The following is a 26,529-nucleotide window of genomic DNA, read 5'->3' as shown; positions in this document are numbered from 1 at the left end:
TAGGTTTATTTTTATTTTATTTTATTTTTTTTTGAGACAGAGTCTCGCTCTGTCACCCAGGCTGGAGTGCAGTGGCATCATCTCAGCTCACTGCATGCTTCGACTTCCAGGTTCAAGCAATTCTCCTGCCTCAGCCTCCCAAGTAGATGGGATTATAGGCATGTGCCATCACACCTGGCTAGTTTTTGTATTTTTGGTACAGATGGGGTTTCACCATGTTGGCTAGGCTGGTCTCAAACTTCTGACCTCAGTGATCCAAGGACCTCAAGTGATCCACCCGCCTTGGCCTCCCAAAGTGCTGGGATTACAGGGGTGAGCCACCATGCCCGGCCAGTAGGTTATTTTTCATATTGGTAAGAGTATAGCAATTCTGAAACTATTTTATATGTATTGTAGGATTGAGCAAATAAGTAAAATATATTAATACTGTTGGAAGCCTGAGTTCTCACTGTGGAAGGGGGAGTCCCATATGGAAGACGGGAAGCAAGGAAGAACTCTGTGGAGTTTGATTGGAATTGGAGGTTTATATATTAACTTATGTTTGTGTATTTTTAAAATTTTATTTCTGAACTCTGTCTACTGATATATAGGGCCTAGAAGTAATGATATTCCTGTATTAATGAGCCACTTAGTGCCCAGATTTTACAGTTGCTAAATACTGTGTTCCATCAAAAAGAATTAAGACTTCTTGAAGAAGTGGCTGATTTTTAGGACCATGGCAAGGAAACTACAAAATGAATATGAAATATCTTGTTGAGCCAGAAATTAAGAGGGGCAAAAAAAAAAAAAAAAAAAAGCAACACAAAGTAAAAAGAGACGGATGAATGGGGGCATATCAAAAGCACAGGAGTCAGTCTGAAGGTGTTGGTCAAATCTGACACCATTTGAGCATCAAAATAAATAAACAGCTAATTTTAGGTCAAAGAAAGAACAAGATGAGCCTGGAGCACCCTGTAGTGCCAGAAAGTAAGGAAGTGCTCAAAAAACAAAGGATTGGGGCATATCCAAGAGATACCAAACCCAACCCAAAAAAGCTCTCAATGGCTGATGCTGTGAACTTTTGAGCAACAAAATAAATAACGCAGTATTTGATAATAACCCAAGTACAAAATATTAATAAGAATACATGAGGCCATATTGATATAAATAAATGATTGAATGTAAAAAATAAATGAGGAAGACACAAATCTTCCTAATAGAAGAATCCTTAATAGTATATGCAGGCATTCTCCCTTTCAGGGTGTGAGCTTACTTTCCCTTCTTTAGAATGCAGGATGGACTTCGTGACCCACTTCCAAAAATAAGAAGAGAAAACCAGTAAATTTATAATGAAGAAAACTGACAAACACTGTCTTAACCAAGAGATGTATCTTAACCAATGTTAATATCACTAGTGATAAATCATGTTCTTATCATGTACCTCCTCACACAATATATGATGTGATATATGACATCTCTGGTAGTCTTCTCAAAAAACCTGTAACTCCAGCCTAATCATGAGAAACATCAGACAAACCCAAATTAAGGAACACTACAAAACACCTGACAAATACTCAAAAAAGACATTAGTGGGAAACTGGAGAATCTAAAAAAAGTCTGTAAGTGTACTCAATAATAATGTACCAATGTTACTTTCTTACTGTTCACAAATGGGCTCTAATTATGTAACATGTTAACACTGGAGAAAACTGGGTGAAGCTGTACTATCTTTGAAACTTTCCTGTAAATCTAAAATAATTCCATAATTTAAAAAGTAAATACATATGGATAAAAACTGATTATAACTCATCACATATAATAAAAAACCATTAGCTCATTCAGGTGGATAGGTAGAAGAGGACAAACTTGCTTATAACAGAATGCTAACTAATAAACATGGAATAAATGAAAGAATTAGAAAATTATAAATTTGTGACAATCATAGTACGTTAATTCAGATAGGCACAATCAATGAATTCTAAATCTAGGATGAGTGGAAACTTTCAAGACAGACTATTTACAGTGTTAGAGTAACTCAAATTACCTATTATAAAAGGAGACACAATATATCTATCCCCCCTTACCCATAATTTTGCTATCTGTAGTTACTCAGTCATGGTCTAAAAATGTGAATCAGAGATTCCAGAAATAAACAACTCATAAGTTCTAAATTGCATGCTGTTCTGAGTAGTGTGACGAAACCTCATGCTGTCCTCTTCCATCCAGCCTGGGAAGGGAATCACACCTCTGTCCAGCATTCCATGCTGTATATGCTACCTGCCCACTACTGTACAGGAAAACACAGTGTTGACAGAGTTCAGTACTATCTGAGGTCTCAGGTATGCATTGGTAGTCTTGGAACATATTCTCTGAGGATAAAAGGGGACTAGGGGACTACTGATAACCATGTAGACAAGAAACCAGAGCATATCTTAATCAACTCATCAAAGTGAACATTATCTAGCAGGGGCAAACAGCTATCATGTGCCTCTGGATATCGCATTGTGATAAGGACACAATTTACATAGTATTCCAGCCTGAAAAGCACAACCTTCATCTAATAATGAGGAAATATTAGAAAAAGCCAAATTAAGAAACAGTCTATTAAATTGGCCAAAAATTAATTCTCCAAAAATATCAAGGCCACAAAGAAAAGAAAAGCTAAAGAGCTGCTTCAGTTTAAAGAAGACTAGGGATATGACAACTAAATAAGTTAATGATAAAATGGGGACATAAAGTATTATACTGACATTTAATTACCTGTACTACCGTTACGGAAGTGAATTGCCTTGTGTTTAGGAAATATACATTGAAGTATTAAGGGGTAAAGGAACATGATACATGCAACCTTCTTTCAAATGTGGTAGAACAATTTACGTGTGTGTGTGTGTGTGTGTTTGTGTGTGTGTGTGTAGAGAGAGACAGAAAGGGAGACAGAATGGTAAAGGAAATGTGGCAAACTGCTGAAAACTGATGAATCTGAATACAGAGTTCAAGAATTCTTTTTACTATTCTTGCAATTTTTTGTAAGGCTGAAATTATTTCAAAATAAAATAAAAGTTCCTTAAAAGTTATATTAGATCTATACCAATCCAAGTCTTTATAGGGTTTTGTGTCCAAATGCATAAGACTATTAATTTATAAAACTGTTTGAGAACTCTAATGGCTATCACACTCTTACGTAAAGATTAAAACAATGGTACCATCTCTGAATTCAAAAAAACGTTTAAAATGACAAGTCCTCTTCACTATACTACATGAGTTAATAATAGAACAGGGACATACTCTAGATTGTTGTGTTTCCTGTAAGGGTAAGTAAATTATTATGAAAGAGAAAAGATATGTTGATAATAGGGATTTAAAAAAAGCCCAGGTGCAGTAGCTCACGCCTGTAATCCCAGCACGTAGGGAGGCTGAAGTGGGCGGATCGCTGGAGGAGTTCTGAGACCAGCCTGCCCAACATGGCGAAACCCCATCCCTATTCATATGAAGAAGATTTAAAAAAAAAAAAAAAAAAAAAAAAAAAAAAGAAATGAATTAGCACTGACCACAGAAGCCTGTAATCCCAGCACTTTGGGAGGCCAAGGCAGGTGGATTGCTTGAGCTCAGGAGTTCGAGACCAGCATAGGCAACATGGTGAGACCTTGACTCTACAAAAAGTAAAAAAAATTAGGTGGGCATGGTGGCACATGCCTGTAGTCCCAAGCAGTTGGGAGGCTAAGGTGGGAGGATTGCTTGAGCCTGGAGATCGAGGCTGTAGGGAGCCATGATCTTGCTACTTCATTCCAGCCTGGGCAACAGAGGGAGACCCTGTCTCCAAAAAGGAAACAAAAACAAGCCTACATATGGATAGATTTATAATTATAAAACAGAATCTTAAGGGGTAGGATTCAAAACAAAAATTATCTAATTTAGGCAGGCCATATCTTCACAGTTTGTTAACTAAAATAATGGTATAAAATCAAGGTAAATCTAAGAGTCAAATGAAACGATGTATCTGAGAATGATGTGCTATATTTGAACATTAAGTGTTTTATAAATTTATATACATATTAAATAGACAAGTACAAAGCTATAGGTTACAAATTATTGTTTTCTACAGTATGCACTGAAGAACACTAATTCTATGGGATGCTAGTAAAAGTCATTCATAAAACAGTTCAAAGATCAAAATTGTTTGGAAATGGCTAGACAGTCTCCTTGGCTGGGCCTTTAATGTACTAAAATGGATGGTGACATTCTTAAAGGGGCAGAGACTAGACAGCATTTCCCAAATGTATTTTACTTCAGAGTCCTCTTAAATAGTACTATTTGAAGAAACAGGATTTGAGGGAGAAAAAAGTGGGTTATAGTTTTTAATTGCTAAGGAATTTTAGTCGAGGGAGAAATACATAAGGGCTGAATAATCAGGCAAAGAGGTATAAGCGTTTACCTGCTCTCCCACAGGGGGAAAGTGTAGCCTGTATTGAGATACACCTTAAAGTGAAGAGCAATTAGAGCTCTGTGGATATCTTTTCTCCAAAGGTAGTTCCTTCATCTAATTCTTACTCCCGTGTAAAATACCTCACAAATATTTATTTTTAAAAAGTAGCAAATGCCACACTGAGTAAATATGTATCTTTAATACTTTGAGAAACATTGGCTGGGGTGGTGTCTCACACTTAACAACCCCAGCACTTTGAGTGGCCAAAGCGGGCAGATCGCCTGAGGTTGGGAGATTAAGACCAACCTGGCCAACATGGAGAAACTCCATTTCCACTAAAAATACAAAAAAAAAAAAAAAAAAAAAATTAGCCAGGTATGGTGGTGCATGCCTGTAATTCCAGCTACTGGGGAGGCTGAGGCATGAGAATTGCTTGAACCCAGGAGGCTGAGGTTGCAGTGAGCCGAGATCATGCCACTGCCCTCCAGCCTGGGTGACAGAGCGAGCTTCCGTTTCAAAAAAAAAAAATGTTTAGAAACATTAAACTTCACTCTCTACATAGTTTGTATTAGAATACAAACTCATTAATTCATAGCTCTTTCAAAACTGATCCTGCCAAATTTGTCTGCTCAGTAAGTCCCACATGTGGCTTCACTTTCAACGTAGTGTTTCTGCTTATATTGTTCCCTATGACATAGTACCATGAAATCTACTAAGGCCCTGTTAAAGTCCACATCCTGTAGAAGGCATTCCTAGATCTTTCATGCAAATAGTTATCATAAATGTACTAGTAATATACATTTGTATGTAATACACATACAGAAAAGTCTATAACTATTTACTATTTTTGCCAACCTTTTGTTTTTGTCTCATGTTTAATATACTGAGAAGGGAAAAACTGAGCATCTTTTTAAATTACAGATTTTAGAAACCATTTAATACAATCTTTTAATTTTTACAGATTAAAACAACAACAAAAAAAAACAAGGCCCAGAGAGGTCAAGTGCCTTTGTAAAGGTCATGAAACTATTTAGTGGCAGAACTACTCTGTCTTTATATGCAATATTCATTTTACCATAGTACTTTATATAAATTCTTCAAAGGAATGAATGTTGGACTTAATGTCATCTTGGCTATAAACTTCAGAAATCTTTCAAGTACAGTTTCCAGATTTAGCAAATAAATACAAGATGCTCACACAATACAAGATAACTGTGCAACTTATTAAAAAAATTATCTGCTGTTTCTCTGGCATTCAAATTTAATTGGACACCCTAATTTACAGTCAAAAGGAGTATCAGAAGCAAAATGAACAACTTGGGAAAAAAAGAGAAAATAACGTTAGTAAACTGTTTAAACAAAATATTTTCCCAGGACATGACATTATTTAAAATGCCTTTCTCTTAGGACACCAACCAATCTAATGATTAGAAATACATCATCAGAGGATCTAATATCCAATGAGTAGAAATACATCACCAGAGGATCTAATATCCTAAAGAAATAACTTTGAAATCTTTCATTTCAGTTTAACCCTAATAATATATAGTGAAAGTATTCTTTAACATGTGCACATATTTTACCAATAGTATAGTTATAAAAAGATATTTCATAAAACAAATTCTATTGGACATCTGAGTTAAGAGTAGTTAGGTAAGGACAAAGGGTAAGATACTTTATTATCCAATACCATGGACTCTGTCTATAGCTGGACAAGCAACAGACAACAGGGCTAGGCTCCTGCTAGAAAACCTGGCTGAAGTAGATGGAAAGAGTCACAACTTCTTACCAACTGCATAGTAATAAGAAAAAGAAAGTTATTTTCTCTCTCATTTGTAAAAGAAGAAAAGGAGTATGAATTTTGCTTTTATAGAATTAAAAATCAAGAATGGAATGATAATATTTCCAGCTAAACCAAGTATATAGTTCAAACGCCAAAAATCCCACTGTTGGGTAACAGAGCAAGATTCCTTTTCCTAGTTTATCCTGTGATAATGTGTTTCTTCATAATGATGACATCTGAACCTACAGTAAGATTATGTGAAATTAACCCTTATTTTCACAATGATACAATTTTCAAAAAACAATGGGGAAAAAAGGATAAAATTCATTTGAAAATTAATGGGTAAATGCTATGTATGTGCTAAACTAAAAACGTATACTAATTCAAATATTTAAAAATAATTCACACAATCATTTATTCACCGTCACAAATTGAACAAAAGCTGGTTGTACAGTTATTATGTGCAACTGCATGGAGCTAAGTGCCGTGAAAAAGTAAAAGCCATGTAATACAAGTAGTGTCTACATTCCACATAGTTTGTTTTTTCTTCAAGATCACTTTATTTAGTTGTTTGAAATACAAATGGCATTTTTCTCATTAAATAAATGTTTATTGGGCCCTCTGTTATCATATAAAATCCCCATTTGGTTCACAATATGTATGCAATACGACAGCATTTAACCATCATATATAATAAATGAGATTTCTATAGAGAAATTTCATTAGTCTTATAACTTAGAATTATGCCACCTCAACCTTATTACCGACAAAAGCAAGGAGCAAAATTGAGGGGCAGGATTGTACGTATCCTCCAAGGCAAACGTTTCAGCTCCTATGGTATGAAAAAGAGACAGGGAAGGAAGGTGACAAGAAAAGACTAGGGGGCGTAACAGGGAAGAGGCAAGGACAGAAATTGGCAGGAGCATGAAAATGACCACAATCTAGGGGACAGGAAAAGAGAATTCCATTCCCATCCACCTTTAGCGGAAAGGACCTCAACAAAGTTAGGATGAAGGATTAAGCACAAATCGTATTTTCAGGAGCCAGTCAGTAACCTAGATGGGGGAAAGCATTGTGATCCCAAAACATCAAATTAAGACAAAATTGTAGGTGGTTCTCCACAAGATTTTTCTATTGTAAAGTTGATAAGAGACAGAACAGCTTCCCTTTTTCTTCCCTTTTTCCTTCTTTCTCTTTTTATGGAGATATCAGTGACTAACAGAATAAGAATACAACCAAAATAACAGAAGTACTGTGTAATAATGAAGAAACTTTAATCCAAATGGAGAATAAGGCTTCTGAATTATTACAATTTCTACTACCTCAATTCTAATACTATACAACATGTTTAAAGGGCTCCAATTACAATACATTTTAAAAGACATACGATATACTATATTGTAGAAAATACACTTTTGGTCTTAACCTATGACAAACACACAACTGAGTTTTCGGAGAAGAAAACTCTAAAAGTCTGTTTGAAAATTTTTAAAGAATAAATCCATGTTAATGTTTCTTCTTTCATCACAGAATAACCATACTGTACATTTTGAAATTGTAAGTATATATTTTATATAAAATTATACATATAAATATGTAATTATATATGATATATTAAAATATAATATATAATATATATTTTTATATATGTAAAAACATATATACATGTATGTTTTTCTTTGACACATAATATATATATGTGTTGTTTTTTTTTGTTTTTTTTTTGAGACAGAGTCTCGCTCTGTCGCCCAGGCTGGAGTGCAGTGGCGCAATCTCGGCTCACTGCAGCCTCTGCCGAGAGTTCAAGCGATTCTCTTGCCTCCGCCTCCTAAGTAGCTGGAATTACAGGTGCACACCACCATACCTGGCTAATTTTTGTATTTTTAGTGGAGATGGGGTTTCACCATGTTGGTCAGGCTGGTCTCAAACTCACTCCTGACCTCGTGATTCAACAGCCTGGGCCTCCCAAAGTGTTGGGATTACAGGCGTGAGCCACTGCACCAGGCAAAATTCGGGGAATATTGTTTTAAATGTTGGTCAAATGTTGGTCTTGCTGCAAGCCATTATAAAGGCTGAACATTTAAAATTGTTTTCTTGTTGTTTTATACATTTTATTAAAGAAAGAAAAACTGTTATTTTTGACTAAAGAACCTCGGAACTTGAGTTCTAGTCATTAATAATTTTTTTTACAAACCTCGTCATCCAATCAACCTTCATTTCTACTTCTATTTACTTAGTGTTTACAGCATGGCTTTCTAGGGTACAGTTAACACCACTAAGAAATAATTTAATAAACACAACTATTAACATTTTACAAAATAACACAAGTATGTGAACATATATATAGTCTCATATATACCTTTTGACCTCCTGGAGCTTCAACTGTGTGATGTTCTTTCAATTTTTGTTCTTGTTCCATTATGTCTTTCAAATGTTCATTTACCTTAAAATATAAAAATATCAATTTGAATTTGTATTCAAATATAACAATAAAATAACACGTCAGAAGTCCTGATGTCAAATATCAGTCTCACTCAAAGAAAATTTCAGTTTCACAACCAGAAAAAAATAGTTTATGGGTGCACATTTGATATTCTAGAATTCATTAATTTACCAGATAGTTGTTGCCCATCTACTATATGTCAGGAATTGTTGGAGTGCTAGGGAAAAAAAGGTACTCAGTAATGTCAGTTTCAATGCTTAGGAAACAAAATAATATCAAGTAAAAATTTTGCAATCTATTTTAGAACTACTATTTACTAGTTCTAATTATTTCCCCTAAAATTAATGTTTTTATTATCAATAAATAACATTGTGAATCAAGTTCTCAAGGTGTGATTTCAGACATGTCCATGATCATGGGGGTATTTAAGGCAGTCATATTGCCAGTTAAAACACGTGCAGAATGTTGGCATAACTTTTTGGGGAGAGAGCCTAATTTATCTCTCATCAGATTATTCAAACAGTCCATAATTCAGAAATAGTTAAAACAGTCTACAGGGAGCATAAATTATTTATTGAGAAGACTTGAGATAATTTTGGGTTTTGAGTTAATGATTTTAAGGTCACTCTAGTAACAATCAATAAATAAAATTAATCATGGCACTGTAGAAAATATTAATGCCATTAGCCACCAAAACTTTCAGTTCCTACTTTTTTCTAGCATCTGGTAATTCCCTTTTCTTCCTGTAATCTCAGCTCTGCAGTATACTTTTCTATTTATCAAGCATGTCAGGTGTTCCTGACAGGAAGATTGTAGTTTTTGTCTGACATGTTGACAAAATCATTCATATTTTCTTTTTTTTTTTTTTTTTTTTTAGCCATAGTCTTACTCTGTCACCCAGGCTGGAGTGCAGTGGCACCATGTTGGCTCACTGCAACCTCTGACTCCTGGGTTCAAGCAATTCTCCTGCCTCAGCCTCCTGAGTAGCTAGGATTACAGTTGCCCACCACCATGACTGGCTAACTTTTTAAAATATTTTTAGTTAGAGATGAGGTTTCACCATGTTGGCCAGGATTGTCTCGGACTCCAGACCTCAGGTGATCCTCTCACCTCAGCCTCCCAAAGTGCTGGGATTACAGGCATGAGACACTGCGCCTGGCCCCATATTTTCTATCATGATAATATATGTGTTAAAAGCAGTTTTATAAAATCCATGTATCTTTAAGCATTTTGGTCTCTTTACCTACTGGGAGAAAGGAGGAAGACAGGACCAAATCCTGGGAAAGTTTATAATGTTTTCTATTTGTTTGTTTTGTAGTATTTTCATTTCCCGCACCACCACCCACCTGCCTCTTTTTTATGGAGACACGGTCTTGCTCTGTCACCCAGGCTGGAGTACAGTGGTCTGATCTCGGCTTGCTACAACCTCTGCCTCTTGGGCTCAAGCAATCCTCCCGTCTCAGCTTCTCGAATAGCTGGGACCACAGGTCTGCACCACCATACCTGGCTAATTCTTCTTTTTTTGTTTATTTTGTTTTGCTTTGTCTTGGTAGAGACAGGGTTTCACCTTGTTTCCCAGGTTGGCCTTAAACTCCTGGACTCAAGTGATCCACCTGCCCCAGCCTCCCAAATTGTTGAGATTACAGGCATGAGCCACCACACCCAGCCTCATTCTCTTTTTTAAGTTAAAAAGCAAATACTTCCTAATTCATTGTCAGAAAGTCATAATTGATCTGCCAGTTTGGAAATATCCTTGTTTTTATTTTTTTTCCCCACTGAAAAAATATCTTCATTTTTAAATAAATTTTTATCTGAATGTGTCCAAAAAGCAAAGTGGTCACAAATTAACATTTTAAAACACCACTCATTTATTACACATTCAACAGATATTTACTGTTATGTGCCAGATACTGTATTAAGAAGCTAACCATACAATGGAGTACAAAGCCAAAATGATTCCTGTCCTCATGAAACAGGGGAGATGAACAACAACAACAAAAACCACTGGTAAATGCTAGAAATTAATTAAAATGTGAGTAGAAAATAATGGGAGCAGGAAGATCTATTTTAGAAAAGATGGTTTTACCAGACAAGGCCTTTGCTTTGGTCTAAAGGTTTGCCCTCTACAAGTTCATATTTAAAACTTAATCCCCAATGTGTTAATATTAACAGGTGGTGGCCAGGCGAGGTGGCTCTTGCCTGTAACCCCAGCACTTTGGGAGGCTAAGGTAGGCAGATCATCTGAGGTCAGGAGGTCAAGACCAGCCTGGCTAACATGGTGAAACCCCCTTTCTACTAAAAATACAAAAATTAGTCAGGCGTGGTGGCATGTGCCTGTAATCCCAGCTATTTGGGAGGCTGAGGCAGGACAATCGCTTGAATCTGGGAGGTAGAGGTTGTAGTGAGCTGAGATTGCGTCACTGCATTCCAGACTGGGCAACAAGAGCAAAAAACTGTCTCAAAAAAAAAAAAAAAAAAAAAAAAAGAGGTGGAGCCTTTCAGGGCATGATTAAGTCATGAGGATCTGCCCTGGTGTATGGGGTTGGTTCCTTTATAAAGGCAACTGAAAGAGCACAGTGGTCTTTCAGCAAGAAGGACATGTGAGGACACAGCAAGAAGCTGCCATTCTGAAGCAGACAGCAAGTCCTCACCAAAAACTGAATCTGCTAGCACCTTGATCTGGGAATTCCCAACTTTCAGAACTACCAGCAATGAATTTCTGTTGCTTATAAACTACCTAGGCTAAGGCATTTTGTTATAGCAACCCAAACTGACTAAGACAGTTTCTTTAAGAAGTAACTTTTTTGGTTCAATTCATTCGCCTCAGAACAGAAGAAAAAAAAAAGAAGTGACTTTAAGCTGAGATCTTAAAGAGAACAAGCTGGCTACAGAAAAAGTAGAGGGAACAACATTCCAAAGAGTAAATGAAAAACATAAGCAAAAGCCCTGTGGTAGGAAAAATACTTGCCATGTTTAAGTAATAGAATGACACAGTGAACCCAAAGAAGTTACAAAATGAGATCTGAAACAGAGGTAGAGCCAAATAATATAAGGTTAATATAATCATAAATTTTGTGTACCTCTGCATGATTCAGTCATTCAATATAATCTTATGTTCTCTGATTTTGCTTTTCCGTTTTTAAGTTTAAATTCATTGTAGCCACTATGCTGATAATTGTTTTAGCCATGTTACTGCCATTTGTCTTTGGTAGGTTTTTTTATACTTGTGGATGCACTATCCAGGAAAAAAGGCAACTGGGTTAGGATGAGCCAAAACAAGAGCCAGAAGGAGAAAATATGTACTAAATCTGAGAGGCAAGGGTGGAGTCATAATGCGAGAATAAAAAATAACGCTGGGGCTGGTAGAGTGGAGCAAGGGAAAAAATATACTGCAGTTCAGGTTGAATCAAATTGTTTTAAACCTAATTTGAAAATGGAATGAGGTGGCTATGACTGCAAAATGGTGCTGAACATTCCTAGTTACATGATTTCCTTAATTCTGAGATTTCCAAAGTTCTAAAGTGCCTAACTTAATTCGATGGCTGAAACAATCTCTTCTCTTTATTAATTTAGTCAGTGTTTATTAAATATCATCTCTTCGCCAAACACTGTTCTAGTCTAGACACTAGAACTGAAGAGAAAAAAGGTCATCATAGGCACTGGACATAAAAAGTTCATTGTACCTATCCTCATACAGACTGTTCTAGTTGGGAAGACAGATCTTTAAAAATTAAATGATAGAAAGTCTGAAAAGTGCTATAAAAGAAAAAAAGTAGATTGTTAGAGTATAGAAAACTAATGTTGAGAGAGCACTCCATTTAGATAAGGTTGTCAGGAAAAAGTGCTACCAAGCTGATGGAAGCAGACGCACTAAGCCATGCAGAAAGCTGGGAGCTGAGCTACCCAGGAATAGGAATCACGTTCAATGGCTCAGAGGTGAGAAAGGGGAACAGTGGCCATGTGCCTCGTATGGAGTACACAGGGTCAGATTAGGTAGTACCTTGCAAACCATGATACATTTTATGTTTCATTTTAAGGGTAAAGTGAAGCCACTGAAGAGTTCTGAGCAAAGGAATGACATGATCCAAGCTGCACTGTAAAAAGATACTTCTAGAATTCTGGTTCTGGTAACAGTGGAATAGCATGCATCACACTAAGCCCTGCAGAGAGAGAGTTGATAAACTCTGGACAAAATATATAAAGCATCTGTTGAAGGTAATGGTGAGCAACCAAGAGCAAGCAGAAGCAAGAAAGAATTCAACTTCAGAAAGAAAGAAACACACTGTGTGAAATCCATGTTTACATGGCCTTACCCCCACTTTAACAGTGCACTGTGACTAGAACTCAAGGAAAAACTGTAGGGTGGATGGCAGGAGGAATCAAGGGAGAAATCTGGCACTGCTAGAGTAGCTGGATATTGAGAAGGAATATTCTAGGAAAGGTAATGGGGGAGGCCCAAAATCTGCATTCTTGGCTGCACCCTGGACTGTGCATGTATAGGAAAGATTCTAAGAAGTGCAGGGAGAAGACAACTACTGAGAAGCCAAAGAAACTGCCACTACAGGGGAGACAGAGTTTGGTGTTCAAATCCCACCAAGTAATGAAGGCTTGGTAAACACCTTGGGTTTTCCACTGAAACTTCAGGAGGGTGGTTCATGCTTTAGAAGTAACGAATATGTTTAAGGACAGAAAAAATATTGATTGGATTTGCCTTTCTGACCAACTCAGGAACAATTTCAGGGTAGGAATGGGTATGGCAGAGAGATGAGAGTAGGCTAAAGAAATAGCAAACAACTTTTGAGAAGCTCTGTTGTATGGAGAAATAGGGTTGTATTTGGATGGGGAAGTTTTGTTTCTTAGAATGGAAGACACTAGAGCAAGTCTGATTTGTTTGTTTGTTTTTTTTTCTTTTTGAGACGGAGTCTTGCTTATTGCCCAGGCTGGAGTGCAGTGGTGCAATCTCGAATCACTACAACCTCCACCTCCTGGGTTCAAGTGATTCTTCTGTCTCAGCCTCCCAAGTAGCTGGGACCACAGCTGTGTGCCACCATGCCCGGCTAATATTTGTGTTTTTAGTAGAGACACAGTTTCGCCATGTTGGTCAGGCTGGTCTTGGACTCCTGACCTCAGGTGATCCACCCGCCTCAGCCTCCCAAGTGCTGGGATTACAGGCATGAGTCACTGCACCTGGCGTCCAAGTCTGTATTCTTTTTTTTTTTTTTTTTGGAAACAGAGTCTCGCTCCATTGCCCAGGCTGAAGTGCAGTGGCACGATCTCGGCTCACTGCAAGCTTTGCCTCCCAGCTTCAAGCAATTCTCCTATCTCAGCCTCCTGGGTAGCTGGGATTATAGGCGCCTGCCACCACATCCAGCTAATTTTTGTATTTTTAGTAGAGACAGGGTTTCACCATGTTGGCCAGGCTAGTCTTGAACTGTTGACCCTAGATGATCCGCCTGCCTTGACCTCCCAAAGTGCTGGGATTACAGGCATGAGGCACTACGCCCAGCCCAAGTCTGTATTCTTATGAGAATGATACAGTAGGAAGCAAGAGTCAGACAATGTGGGAGTGAACGAATAACAGTGTGGTCCCAGACCAGCAGCATTAGTATCATCTGGAGCTTGTTAGAAATGCAGACTCTCCAGCTCCACCCTAGATCCCTCATTCAGATCAGGCATCTTAACATGTGCCCAGGTTCTATGGTTTTAATATTTGCACCCCCCCCCCCGAAATTCATGTTGAAACTTAATCTTACCTGTGGCAGTATTGAAAGGTGGGACCTTTAAGAGGTGATTGGGTTATGAGAGCAGACCCAATTCACATATTAATGCATTAACAGGCTATCACTAGCAGCTTTATAAGACGGGGAAGACAGACCTCAGCTAATATGCTCAGCCACAGGATGCCCTGTGCTGCCTCACGACTCTGCAGAGTCCCCACTTAGCAAGAAGGCTCTCACCAGTGTCCTCTTGACCTGGAATTGTTTAGCCTCTATAGCTATAAGAAATAAATCCATTTTTGTTATAAATCACCCAGTTTCAGGTATAAGAAGAAAATGGACTAATATACCAGGTGATTCTTATGTACATTAAAATGTAAGAACTGAAGCAGAGAATGAATGACCATGAAAAAGGGTCACATTTGATGTGAGGGGGGAAATTCTCCAATCTAAGAGTAGGACAAAAGAAAGGCAGTGAGTGCTGATGCAAAACTGTTTACAGATTTGCCAGTATAAAAACAAGACAATTCCCACCTAAAGATCTCAAGAAAAGAAAAGGCAAATTTAGCTGACAGTAGTAGGGAAAGGGTTACAGAAGGTCTGAGAATTAGAGGAAAATGGGTAAAATAGTTGTCATGAAGCGTGGGAAAGCAAACTTAGGGCCACATTTGTTGGACTAGCAGTGAGTGGCTGAGTGTCTATGTCAAGTTTGTGCTTATGAACTTAAAGTGAAACCAACTTCCTTGTGGAAATTTCTCCAGCAATATTTGCCTCTGCAAGTGCAGATTAGAAATAAAATGGGCAACTGAGCTAAACCATCTGAGCTGTTACCAAATGAGTAACAGGGAGGGAAGGGGAAACATTAAGAACTGACAGTACTTATAAAAATCTAAGTTCAAGATGGACAGATATGAAGTCCAGTAAAATTGTGAGAAATTAATAGGCTCAATGGTTTGGAAGTCATAATGAGGTTGAACATTTTAAAAATTAATATTTAAAGCAAGTGAGCTAGGAGGATAGGAGAAATTGTTCAAGAATGGGAAGTCTGTAATGAGATGTGAAGGTTGCATAGTTTCTCAAGATGAACAGGTCTAGAATGAGACTGTGATTCTCTATAGCTGAGAAGGAGTGCGGAAAAGACTACTAGAGATGAAGAAATAAAGGAACTGCAGAGCAGCAAAGTATTAAACCGTCCTTCTACAATGATACTGATATTATGGATAATGAAGATAGCTGTAATAGTGGTGTTTACATTTAGCTTTTTATTACAAGCTTCATGCAAGCTTTCAAGAAAGGATACATGGAGATATAACTTCTTTTAAATCTGTTTAGTGCTTGTCTTCAAATAAGGTTTAATTTTCTCTTGGGTGACAATTGTAAGTGAAAGTGGATCAAGACAAATTAACTACTCAAATTGGCAAAGGGAGTGATAAGCTGACAATTTAAGCATCTTCAAAGCACAAATCACACTTCCATAAAAATTTCCAAGAAGAGGAATCCACAATCAATTCGATCTAGTGCAAATTGGTCAAGCAAACCTAGGAATCCTCTAATTGGAATGAAAGAAAATTATTTCATTCTTGAAATGAATTCAAAAAGTATTTACTGAGTACCCACTGTATAGTTCACTATTAGGAGTGTTCTGAATTTTGTCACTATCTGGTATGAACTAGATTAATCAATAAGGGTAATTATAAATATTAGCAGGGGGCCATGGCTCACGCTTATAATCCCAGCATTTTGGGAAACCGAGGTGAGCGGATCCCTTGAGGCCAGGAGTTTGAGACCAGCCTGACCAACATGGCAAAACCCTGTCTCTACTAAAAATACAAAAATTAGCTGAGGTGGTGGCAAATGTCTGTAATCCCAGCTACTTGGGAGGCCAAGGCATGAGGATTGCTTGAACCTGAAAGGTGAAGGTTGCAGTGAGCCAAGATCTCACCACTTCACTCCAGCCTGACAGAGTGAGACTCCATCTCAAAAAAAAAAAAAGAGTAATTATAAATATTGCTGAGTATATAGAAATCTATTTTCATCATTTAAGCTTTTTTAAATTAAAAAATTTTAATATATTTTCAACTAAGTTTGCACATTGATTTAAAACAAAGAGTAATGAAATGACAATGTACAATTTAGAATTTCATGTTTTCTGGCTATGAGATGCAATTTACTCAAGTGAGTATAATCCTACCTTGTTTATCCAGTACGTGACAGCATCCTCGATATCATAGGGCAGATCCGTGGCTTGAAAAAAAGCTGAATACTGTTGAGCACATGCAATTACTTTTTCTATACTGACCATTTCTACCGTGTAAGCCATCATAAGGGTATCTATCATGGCCAAATGTGCACTCTGAAAATATAAAACAAGAAAAAATAGTTTTAAAATTATAATTAGAAATTGCTGTTTATGTATTTTGAAATGTTAATGACATCTGTTAACAAGCAGCAGAAAAACCACAGAAGCCTTAATAAGAAAGCATAAATTGTGCATGCTAAAGATTTGCTAACTGACCCAAACTAATTTATTATTCAAATACTTATTGAGGATCTATATTTATGATACTCATTATCTTTGGCTCCAAAAATGCTTCTTTTTCTGTTTTTCCTATTTTTTTAATATTATAGTTGCTTACTCAGCAATACAACTTACCAACTTCAAAACCACCTTTGATGGTCTTTCCTCATTCTTCCCACTCACATAGTAAAAGTTTATAGATTCTATATCTTTCAAATCTTCCCTCTTCCTCAGTCTGTCACAGTTCCAATTCAGACCAAAATACTTCTCACACCTCAACAAGGCAAAAAAAGTTCTTTAACTGATTTTCCTGCCTCCAACTTCTTCCTCATCTAATTCATCTAGGACACACAAAAACTGCTATAGATGGTTCTAAAAAAATCCCAAACATTACAGAAGTATATAAAGTGCCCCTCCCCCAGCAGTTTCTTCAGTCTAGTATATATTCCTACAAAAAAGTTTAATGCCTATCAAGTATGTATACATTTACACTGTTTGGCATTACAAACAATGTTACAACATTGTATTTCACCAGGGATAATTCTTAGTTGTGGCTACTGGTTCCAAGGACAACCACAGTTTAAGTTTTGATAGATAACCATTAATCTACTCTCTAGAAAGGTAACACCAACTTATCATCCACCAACAATGTTATCAGACTGCCTGTTTCTACAAATTTTTGACATTAGATATTATTCACTTTTAAAAATCTGTATCAACATGAAAGTTTAAAAGATCCCACTCTTGTTTGACTTTACAATCCTGCTTATTCCTGAAGATAAGCATACTTTTATGTGCTTTAGCAACCATTTGTATTTCTTCTTTGGAAAGCTACCTGCTCAAATCTTTTGCCTATTCTTCATTGATTTGTAAGAACTCATTATATATTAGGTACTTTAGCCTTCTGTCATTTAGGTGGCAAATACTTTCCCCTAGTTTGTTTCTAGACTTTCAACTTTAGAGTACCTTTTGTTGCAGAGTTTTACATGTTTACTTGGTAAAATCTGTTAATCTCAATGTTCTCCTTTATGGCTTTAGAGTTGATAACATGTTTATAAAGGTATTCTCGAACCCCAAAATATAGAAATATTATCCACTATTTTTTCTGTAACTTTAATTCCATCTAGAATTTTTTTTGACAATGTTATAAACTAGTGGCTAGATGTTTTTTTTTTTTTTTTTCCAAATCAGAGACTGCATCTATCATTCTCTCATAAAGTCTACCTCATTTTCTACATAATGAGGTCTGAACTCCTTAACAGAGGTAAAGTTTCTTTCTTATTAGCTGGTTTGTACTTGTTAGTCTGTCCTTATAATCTACCATTTCCTTCTCCAATCAGCTACCAGTTTTCAAGCTTTTGTGCCCTGGCTTTTTGTCCTCTTAACAATACAAAGTTTTGTCACTGGTTTGAATGTTACTCTAATTGTGAAGCTTTTTCCAATTCTCTTTCCAATCAAAAGACTCACTCATATTGTTTCTGCTTGCATTAACTTCTAAATTATCTAAAGTATGGCATGAGCACTGGTATTTTTAAACAGCTTCCCCAGGTTATGCTAATGAGCAGCCAGGGTTGAGAATCACTGATTTCTCTGACATGTGACTCTGTCTCTCCAGGTAGACAGTGTAGGACATTATCTCAGTTATCTTCCTATTCCCTACATCTAACATGGTACCTGGCAACTAGCAGGGGCTGATGAAAGGAAAGGAAGGAAAGCCAGCCTATTGGTTACCATAAAGACTGAAACGCTGGGTTTACTCTGGAGGTTGAGGAAGTGAATTCTGATCCTTTAGGAGGTGCGGTTCCAGCCTCTAGAAAACTTAGCAGTATTTACAGGAAAGCTGATGCTTTGTATGAAGCAGAATGCTTAACACTGGCAATCAAAAAACCAATGGTGGCTCCTTCTTACTAAGTCTAACTTATGTGCCATATACTGTACTAAATACTTTATTAATATATTAGCTCTTTCATTTCAAATATTTTTAAAAATAAGGCTGAGAAAACAGATAAAATACAGTTTCTATAATCCTCAAAACTCTCTAAAGCAAGTATCCTTCATATTTTACATGTGCAGAAACTGAAGTTTAGAAAATTAAGCAATTTGTTCAAACCTGTGTGCTCTTTCTACCATATCATGCAGTTGGCAGGAGTTAGGTCATTTTGTTACAAAGTAAAACAATATGTTTCAGAAATACAAACATAACACACAAGACAGAAAAATTAGCATCAATAATTATTTCGAATTTAAACCATATTTTCATATTCTATCTCCTCTTAAGATGTATTTTCTACGCTGCTATTGTCTAACTGTCCCAGTTCCTCTTCAGACTCACAATGGCGCTGCCTTTCTCTTTAGTCATGCATCTATATGCATCCTCTCTATTACACTCCAGCCCTGGAGAGCAGGGATCCTGTCTTTTTCACTTTGGCTCCTAGACAGTGTTTTATGGGTGAAAGTAAATTCGTATTTAATAGCATTAGTAAATTTGTGTTTCATAGCATTAAAAAGCACAATGCTTTTGGATAAAAATGTGGGAAAGTATTTCAAGAACCACAAAATCATTCATGTACTCTTAAGACTCCTTTTGGCAATTTGTTTTACAAATACATGAGGAGAAAAAAGTTGTATGGATAAAAATAACCATTATTATATTATACAACAAAAAGAAAACAGTATCCAATCAAAATGAGTAATTTATGATATATTAAACTATTTAACAATAAGGGAAATATGTACAATATAAAATTGAGTGAAAAAATACTATCCTATAATAATGTTTTTTATATATAAACAAAAATATGAAAAAGGAAGGAAACAGAACAGAAACAGAAGGGAACAGAACAGAAACAAGAAAAGCAGAATATCATACCATAATAATATTTGAATACCACAGACAGACAGACAGACAGACACACACACACACACACACACACACCCACCCCAGAAAGGGAAAATGAACGAATAAAAGAAAAACTTAGAAATTACCTTGTTATAGTATGTAAAAAAACAGAAATAAAATCTATAGTTTACTTCAAGAACTGGGATAATAAACACTAAGTACAATTAGTAATACATTTTCAGAACAAAGCTCATTTCACTAATTAATTTCCTAAATTTAAAAGACAAATTTCTGAAAAATTCTACTATTGTGCTATGGTAATTTCTACATGATATTCACTCACTTTAAGAACACTTCCATTTTAGTGTGTGTGTGTTCTTTTTTTACTTCTTAACTTTACAATATGAGATAGTGATAATTTAAAATTATGTATAACAAAATATATACATAATGGATTTAGAAAAGATAAACATTAGAAAATAAACTCAAGGCTAAAATCAGTTTGGAGCTATGATAGCTCCAAACAAAAAATAGCTTTTAATTGCTTACCTAAAGCATTCAGATCAGAATAATAACAATAGCTGGCTGGACGCGGTGGCTCACGCCTGTAATCACAGCACTTTGGGAGGCCCAGGCAGGTGGATCACCTGAAATCAGGAGTTGACCAGCCTGGCCAACATGGTGAAACCGCATCTCTACTAAAAACACAAAAAAATTAGCTGGGTGTTGTGGCAGGCACCTGTAATCCCAGCTACTTCCGGAGGCTAAGGCAGGAGAATTGCTTGAACCCAGGAGACAGAGGTTGCAGTGAGCCGAGATTGTGCCACTGCACTCAAGCCTGGGCAACAAGAGCAAAACTCTGTCACAAAACAAAACAAAAAAACAAACAAATGAAAAACCAATAGCTAACACTGTTATGTGTCACCTACTATTTTCAGCATTTTGCTGTTTTCTGTCATATACTGTTTACAGTATGTAATGTTCTCAACATTTGTATTAATTTAATAAAACAATCTTGTGAGATAAACACTATTACTATATCTATTTTACAGATAAGAAAACTATATAACCTGTCCAAGGTTACACAGCAAGGAGGCAGTGATCTAGGGATTCAAACTAAGAACTCTGCCTCCAGAGCAGGTATCACTGAATATCACTCCTGCAGACTGAATCTCAACCTCTGCACCTTGACTCTCAGTGTTGCAGTAGGAGGCAACCGCAGCAGCAACAGAAATAACAGTGTACATTGCGACCACCAGGTGGCAGAGCACAGCATGACATCTAAGAGCAGCAGTAGGAATTCTGGTTATGGACGAAAAAACAGGAGAGCTACTTGGCATTTCAACGAAAAGAAAAGGATTTGGGGAATGTGGAATCCCAGGGACTTTACCAGGTGAGAGCTGAAGTACCATCCAAAGGCCACCATTAGGTCCTATATCTGTGTTACGAGGGTTATATTTGTATCATCTCCAATCAGTGGAGTCTAAGCAAAAATATAAATTACATTTATGTATTAGAAATGAAGGTTAAACCTATTAAAGAAAGGAAAGCTTTCAAGTGTTATAAGAAGTTTCTTAGTCTCATAAATTAAGATAGAAGTTCTACTACTGCATGGCTTTTATTATTCCTGCATCAGATTTAGACATAGAACTGAAAAAAAAAATCCTAAAATGAACTTAGGTCTTGGGACAAATGAAGTGGCTAAAATGCCTTCTATACCCAAGTACTCCCACAGGGATTTAAGAGGAAATACAATACTTAATCACGAACATGAAGGACTAGTTACTCTGCTAAAATGGTACATACCACATATTCATATTATACTGTATAGTTTTTCAAAGTTATTCCAGTTTAGAAAATATTTTACATATTTGTTTATATAAACAGTTTTCCATAAGTTTAACTTTAATTTACATGGAGATAAAAGTAAAACACCATGTGCAACCCTACTGAGGTGATAGATCATTTTATCAATTAGGAAATCTCAAGATGAGTATCTACATTTGGTCACAGAGTTAGTAAGAGGTAGAACCAGGATTCAAAACTCCAGTCTATTATCAAAACTCATGTACTTGCCATTCCTCCATGTTGGCCCCAGTATTTCACAATAAATCTTCTGTTATTGCCAAAGAAGTATGTGCTGAATTACCACACATTAAATTACTATTTCTAAACTTCTGATACTGACAATTCAAGAATAAACTAAAACCAAGGTTTCCAATCCAAAGACATGCTTATATAGAACTATCTTGGTTTAAAATGGAATTTAGTTAAAATAAAATCCAGTTTTAAACCAAACCAGTTTTACTATAAGGCTGCAGAGATAAAAATCTTGCTATTACCACCATAGCATTATTACTGTCCTCAGCTCAGCTAAGCTAGGGGTTACTAGCTGCTAACACATCAAGCACTGTCCTCCTGCCTCTCAAAGCTCAAATTGGTTCCCAGAACAAATAAGTACTAAGACGAGTTAAAGAGATTATGAGAAAGAAAACAAGGATACCATCGATTCTCAAGATTTCATCTTAGATACTGCCATCTGACTCTAGCTTTTAGCTTATGGGTAGCTCATCTAAATGTAATTTAGATGGTGTAAGCTTTAATAAACTTCAAATATTTTACAAAGTTCTTGCCTTTTAGTACTAGAGGGATTTTTCTGGATAAATTTTGTATAAAGCAAATTTTTGCAAACTGAATTAGATTGGCTTTCATTTTGCAATTAGAGGAGCAAATATTTGACAGAAATAGTTCTGTTTTGAAAACACACATTTGCTTCAATGCAACTGGAATATTAGGGAACAATCTGAGTATAACACGAATTACAGTTTGTTTATGCATAGCTTTGTTCACCAGAAACACTAGGTGAATGCAAAAAATCACTCACAGCTATACTGAGACATGTAGGAATGCATAAACACATACACATCTCAGCCATCTACCACTTACTTTAGCTCACCATGTGTAATATGAACCATACCCTCATCTTCCTCATCTGGTATTATAACGTTCTCTGGTGTTATCACTTTCTGTCCTATTTCAGACAGGACAGTAACTCATGTGCTATGACCTTTAGTGTTACTTCCATAAGAAAACAGCTTTTTTCAAAATGAAATGCCATACATATTACAGTATGTATGTATATTTTAACCATTAAATTCTACCACCATTTTTATTAGATTCCTGATGTTTTAAAATAACGTAAGTGATCTCACCAGCTTTTCTCGTTACTCCTGTGGTATTTACTGCACAATTTTGTATAGTACAGTGATTTAAAATAAATAAAAAATAACCCAAAGAATCTAGAAACCTTTATAAAACCACATATTGAGAGTAAATTTTTTTTCTGGTAAAATAATAATACTGCTCAAATTGCAGTAATGAAAAAATATCTGACATGGCATCCAGATCAGAAAGAAAGTTAAACTATCCCTATTTGCAAATAACATGCTCTTATATATAAAAAATCCTAAGGAATCCGCTAAAACAATTAGAACTGGTAAGAGTTCACTAAGGGTGTAGGATACAAGATCAATCTACAATAAGCAATTTCGTTTCTAAACACATATATTCACAATAAACAATCTGAAAATGAAATTAAGAAAACAATTCCATTTACAATTAAACAGAATAAAATACTTTGCAATACATTAAGTCAAAAACTTATGCTCTGAAAACTAAAAGTCATTGTTGAAAGAAATGAAAGATAAATGGAAAGACATCCCATATTGACAGATAGAAGACTAGATACTACTAGGACAGCAATATTTTCCCAAATTGGTGTACAAAGTAATGTGATCGCTATCAGAATCCCAAGAAGCTTCTTTGTAGAAACTGACAAACCGATCCTAAAATTCATACTAAAACTCAAGAGACTCACAATAGCCAAAGTAATCTTGAAAAGGAACAAAGTAGGAGGACTTATACTTCCTGGTTTTAAAACTTACTACAAAGCAACAATAATCAAGACAATGTGGTACTGGTATAAAAACAGAGATCGATGGAACTGAATTGAGAGTCCAGAAATAAACCCATGTATCTATGATGGCCAATTGATTTTTTTTTAAATATGGATCAGGAACATACACTGAACAGCAAATACTTTAGTAGTAACCTACAAGAGGATTACGGCATTGCTATTGCAGACATGCCGCTATTATATCCAATCTGTATTAAACATAATCAAGACCAAAGAGTGCCACTGCTACTCTGCTATACCCAGGTGGAACTGTGCATGTGGCCGCCCTGGCAAGAGGGGTGACTTTCATGAGACTCAAAATACCTCTCTGAAGAGTTTCAAAATCTTAACAATATGACATATAGTGAAACAACTGATGGCACAAAACTGCTATTTTTATTTTATTTGGACCTCCCTGGTTAGATATATGAATGAAGTATACAGAGCAAGTCACAAAGTATGATGGCTAGCATGTGACTATCAGCACAGTGATACTGATCTAGCTGCTATTTAATTCTACTCAAATTTTTAGGAAGCAAATATTACAGACAAGGAAATAGTTGAGAGTTTTCTTTCATCTGTTTATGTACAAGTAGATGAGTATCTGGTTTACATCTTGTCATTTGCATTTGGTGAATTTAGTAATCATACTACCCAATGAAGAAGTGTTTCTAAGATATTGCTAAAACAAACTGATATTAAGCTTTACTGCAAACTTAACATATATAAGCAATCATACAGCCCAAACATCTATTAAAATGCAAGACCCAGACGGATGAAAGATATGGCTCCTGAGCAGTTTCATCGACTTCATCTGGACTATATGTAACTTCAAAGGGCAAATTAAGGGCATTTAATGTGGCTCTACTGGATGGACACATACAGGAATTGCATACTAGTGGTCAAATGAGTGTAGTGCACAAAGGAAACAGTTTAGAGCAGTCATTCCAAATATGGATGATCATCAAAAAGATAACAAATTCCCTGGCTTCAAATCTTAGAGACTGATTCATTAGATCTCTAGAGAGAGGCCCAAGAATAGCATTCTACCAGGAATCTTGCTTTCACAGTCCTTCACAGCTACAAGTGATTAACCTTTCAACAGGACGTTGCCAAGCACATCACTCTACTACAGTCAAAAGCCTTCAGTGACTTCCCAAGGCCTACCAAACAAGTCCAAGATTACTTAAATAATATTAACATTCTTTAAGATCTTAAAATAATCACTCTTTTCAGGTCTTCTACTACTTCCCCACATAAATCCTACAGTCTAGTAGCATAGGTTAGCAAAGACCATTTAAGCAGGGTACGTGGGTTTAATCCCAGCTCTGCCACTTACTAACTAGGTCATTTTTGGCAAATTCCTTATTTTCTCTGTGCTTCAATACCTCAACTAAAAAATGCAGTGACAATAATAGTACAATGCATTTCATGCCCTAAAAATAACACGGTTTATGTCAAGAATGGGATTAGGATAAATCACTCAAAAGCCATACAACTTTATAACCAGGAGGTAATGAGGAATGCCCAGGTAGAATGATCAACATGGCTGGGGGTTGCCACAATACATCCTGAAAAATGCACAAAACCACAGTGTGCAAATGCGGCTGGGACTCTAATCTGAGAATGGACAATAAATGCTGAGATAATCCAGACAGACATGGATCTCAGCCAGCAGAGCTAGATTAAGGCAAGCACAGGAGGCAATACAACTTGACCCTAGCCAAGAACTGCATTATGCCGGGAATGCATACCTCTGGGAAGGGGCCTGGAGCAGATGTTCATTTTAAGATTCAAATATCGAAGAATCTTATGGAGACAGCAGTAAGAACTTATGATTATATATTTCTCCTGGCACTGTCATGACAAAAGTGCCTGGCAGTAACATCAAAGCAGGAGCAATAAATACATCTACCCCCAGATCATGGTTTCTAAATAACATTTCCCATTAATATAAACCCAAGGCATCACAGAAAATGGCTGGTTCCAGGTCAGAGACAGGGAAAGAAGAAAGTGAATCTGTAATGTTTGGTTATGTCTAAATAAAAAGTTTTTCAAAGATCAATGGGAATATAGAAAAGGATATAGAAGCCAGCTTGAAGGGGATAATCACTGGCCAAATTTAGGCTCACATAAGTATAAAAAAGACTAGTAACAATAATGAATTATAGCACAATGAATAAAAAAAAGTATCTATTAGTCTAGAGTATTAATCATTAAGGGGAAAGGAGAGAAAGAAAGCTTTTCTTTACAGAAGAATGCCAGCTAAGAAATATAAAATAATAAATTATAAAATTATAATGTAACAACCAATACAGTAATTAATTCAGGCATAGGTCATCAATAGATGTTAAAACTATTAGGTGGAATGCTACCGGCAAACAATATACATTTAATGTCAAAGTATCACTCGACATAGTGCTTCTTAATTACAATTGGAGCAGAGGGAAAAGCGAACAGAGTATCACCAATTATAGGACCAATTGACATGATATGTGTCCTGATAATATTCAATCAAAAGTATACATCACCATCTATATAGCATTCAATCAGGAGGAAACACACATAACAAGATTACAGTATATTCTACAAGTCAACCTATTTGCACTTTTCCAAAATATTAACATCATAAAATATAATAATAAAATAAGGTGAGAAGAGACTACTGTTCTATATAAGAAGAACAAAGAGCAGTAGGTGATCTTTGATTGGCTGCTGGTTTGAAAAACAGCTTGCCTGTAAACATAGTTTTGTGGAACAAGGATATTGAGATCTGTAAATTCATCTACTTATCCCCAATCCCTGGCAATCTCTAATCTGTTCTCCATTTCTATAATTTTGTCATTTCAAGAATGTTTATATAAATGGGATT

General features: G+C 36.1%; 1 protein-coding gene across 5 annotated transcripts in view; it reads right to left on the bottom strand.

Moving 5' to 3' along the window:
* CAMSAP2 (calmodulin regulated spectrin associated protein family member 2) overlaps positions 1-26,529 on the bottom strand; it is a 111,112-nt gene that overhangs the window by 34,328 nt on the left and 50,255 nt on the right. For all 5 annotated transcript variants that reach the window (XM_032288667.1, XM_032288669.1, XM_032288666.1 and 2 more), the window contains 2 exons: positions 16,537-16,698; positions 8,545-8,628 (listed from right to left, as the gene is read on the bottom strand). In XM_032288667.1, the coding sequence (XP_032144558.1) occupies positions 8,545-8,628; positions 16,537-16,698 (246 nt within the window). The remainder of the gene's footprint in view (positions 1-8,544; positions 8,629-16,536; positions 16,699-26,529) is intronic.

Source organism: Sapajus apella, unplaced genomic scaffold, assembly GCF_009761245.1.
Source record: "Sapajus apella isolate SASKATOON/1434 unplaced genomic scaffold, GSC_monkey_1.0 scaffold22, whole genome shotgun sequence".
In the NCBI taxonomy this organism is placed as follows: Eukaryota; Metazoa; Chordata; class Mammalia; order Primates; family Cebidae; genus Sapajus; species Sapajus apella.
Note: the sequence above shows the minus strand (reverse complement) of the source record. Positions and strands in the feature narration are given on the sequence as shown.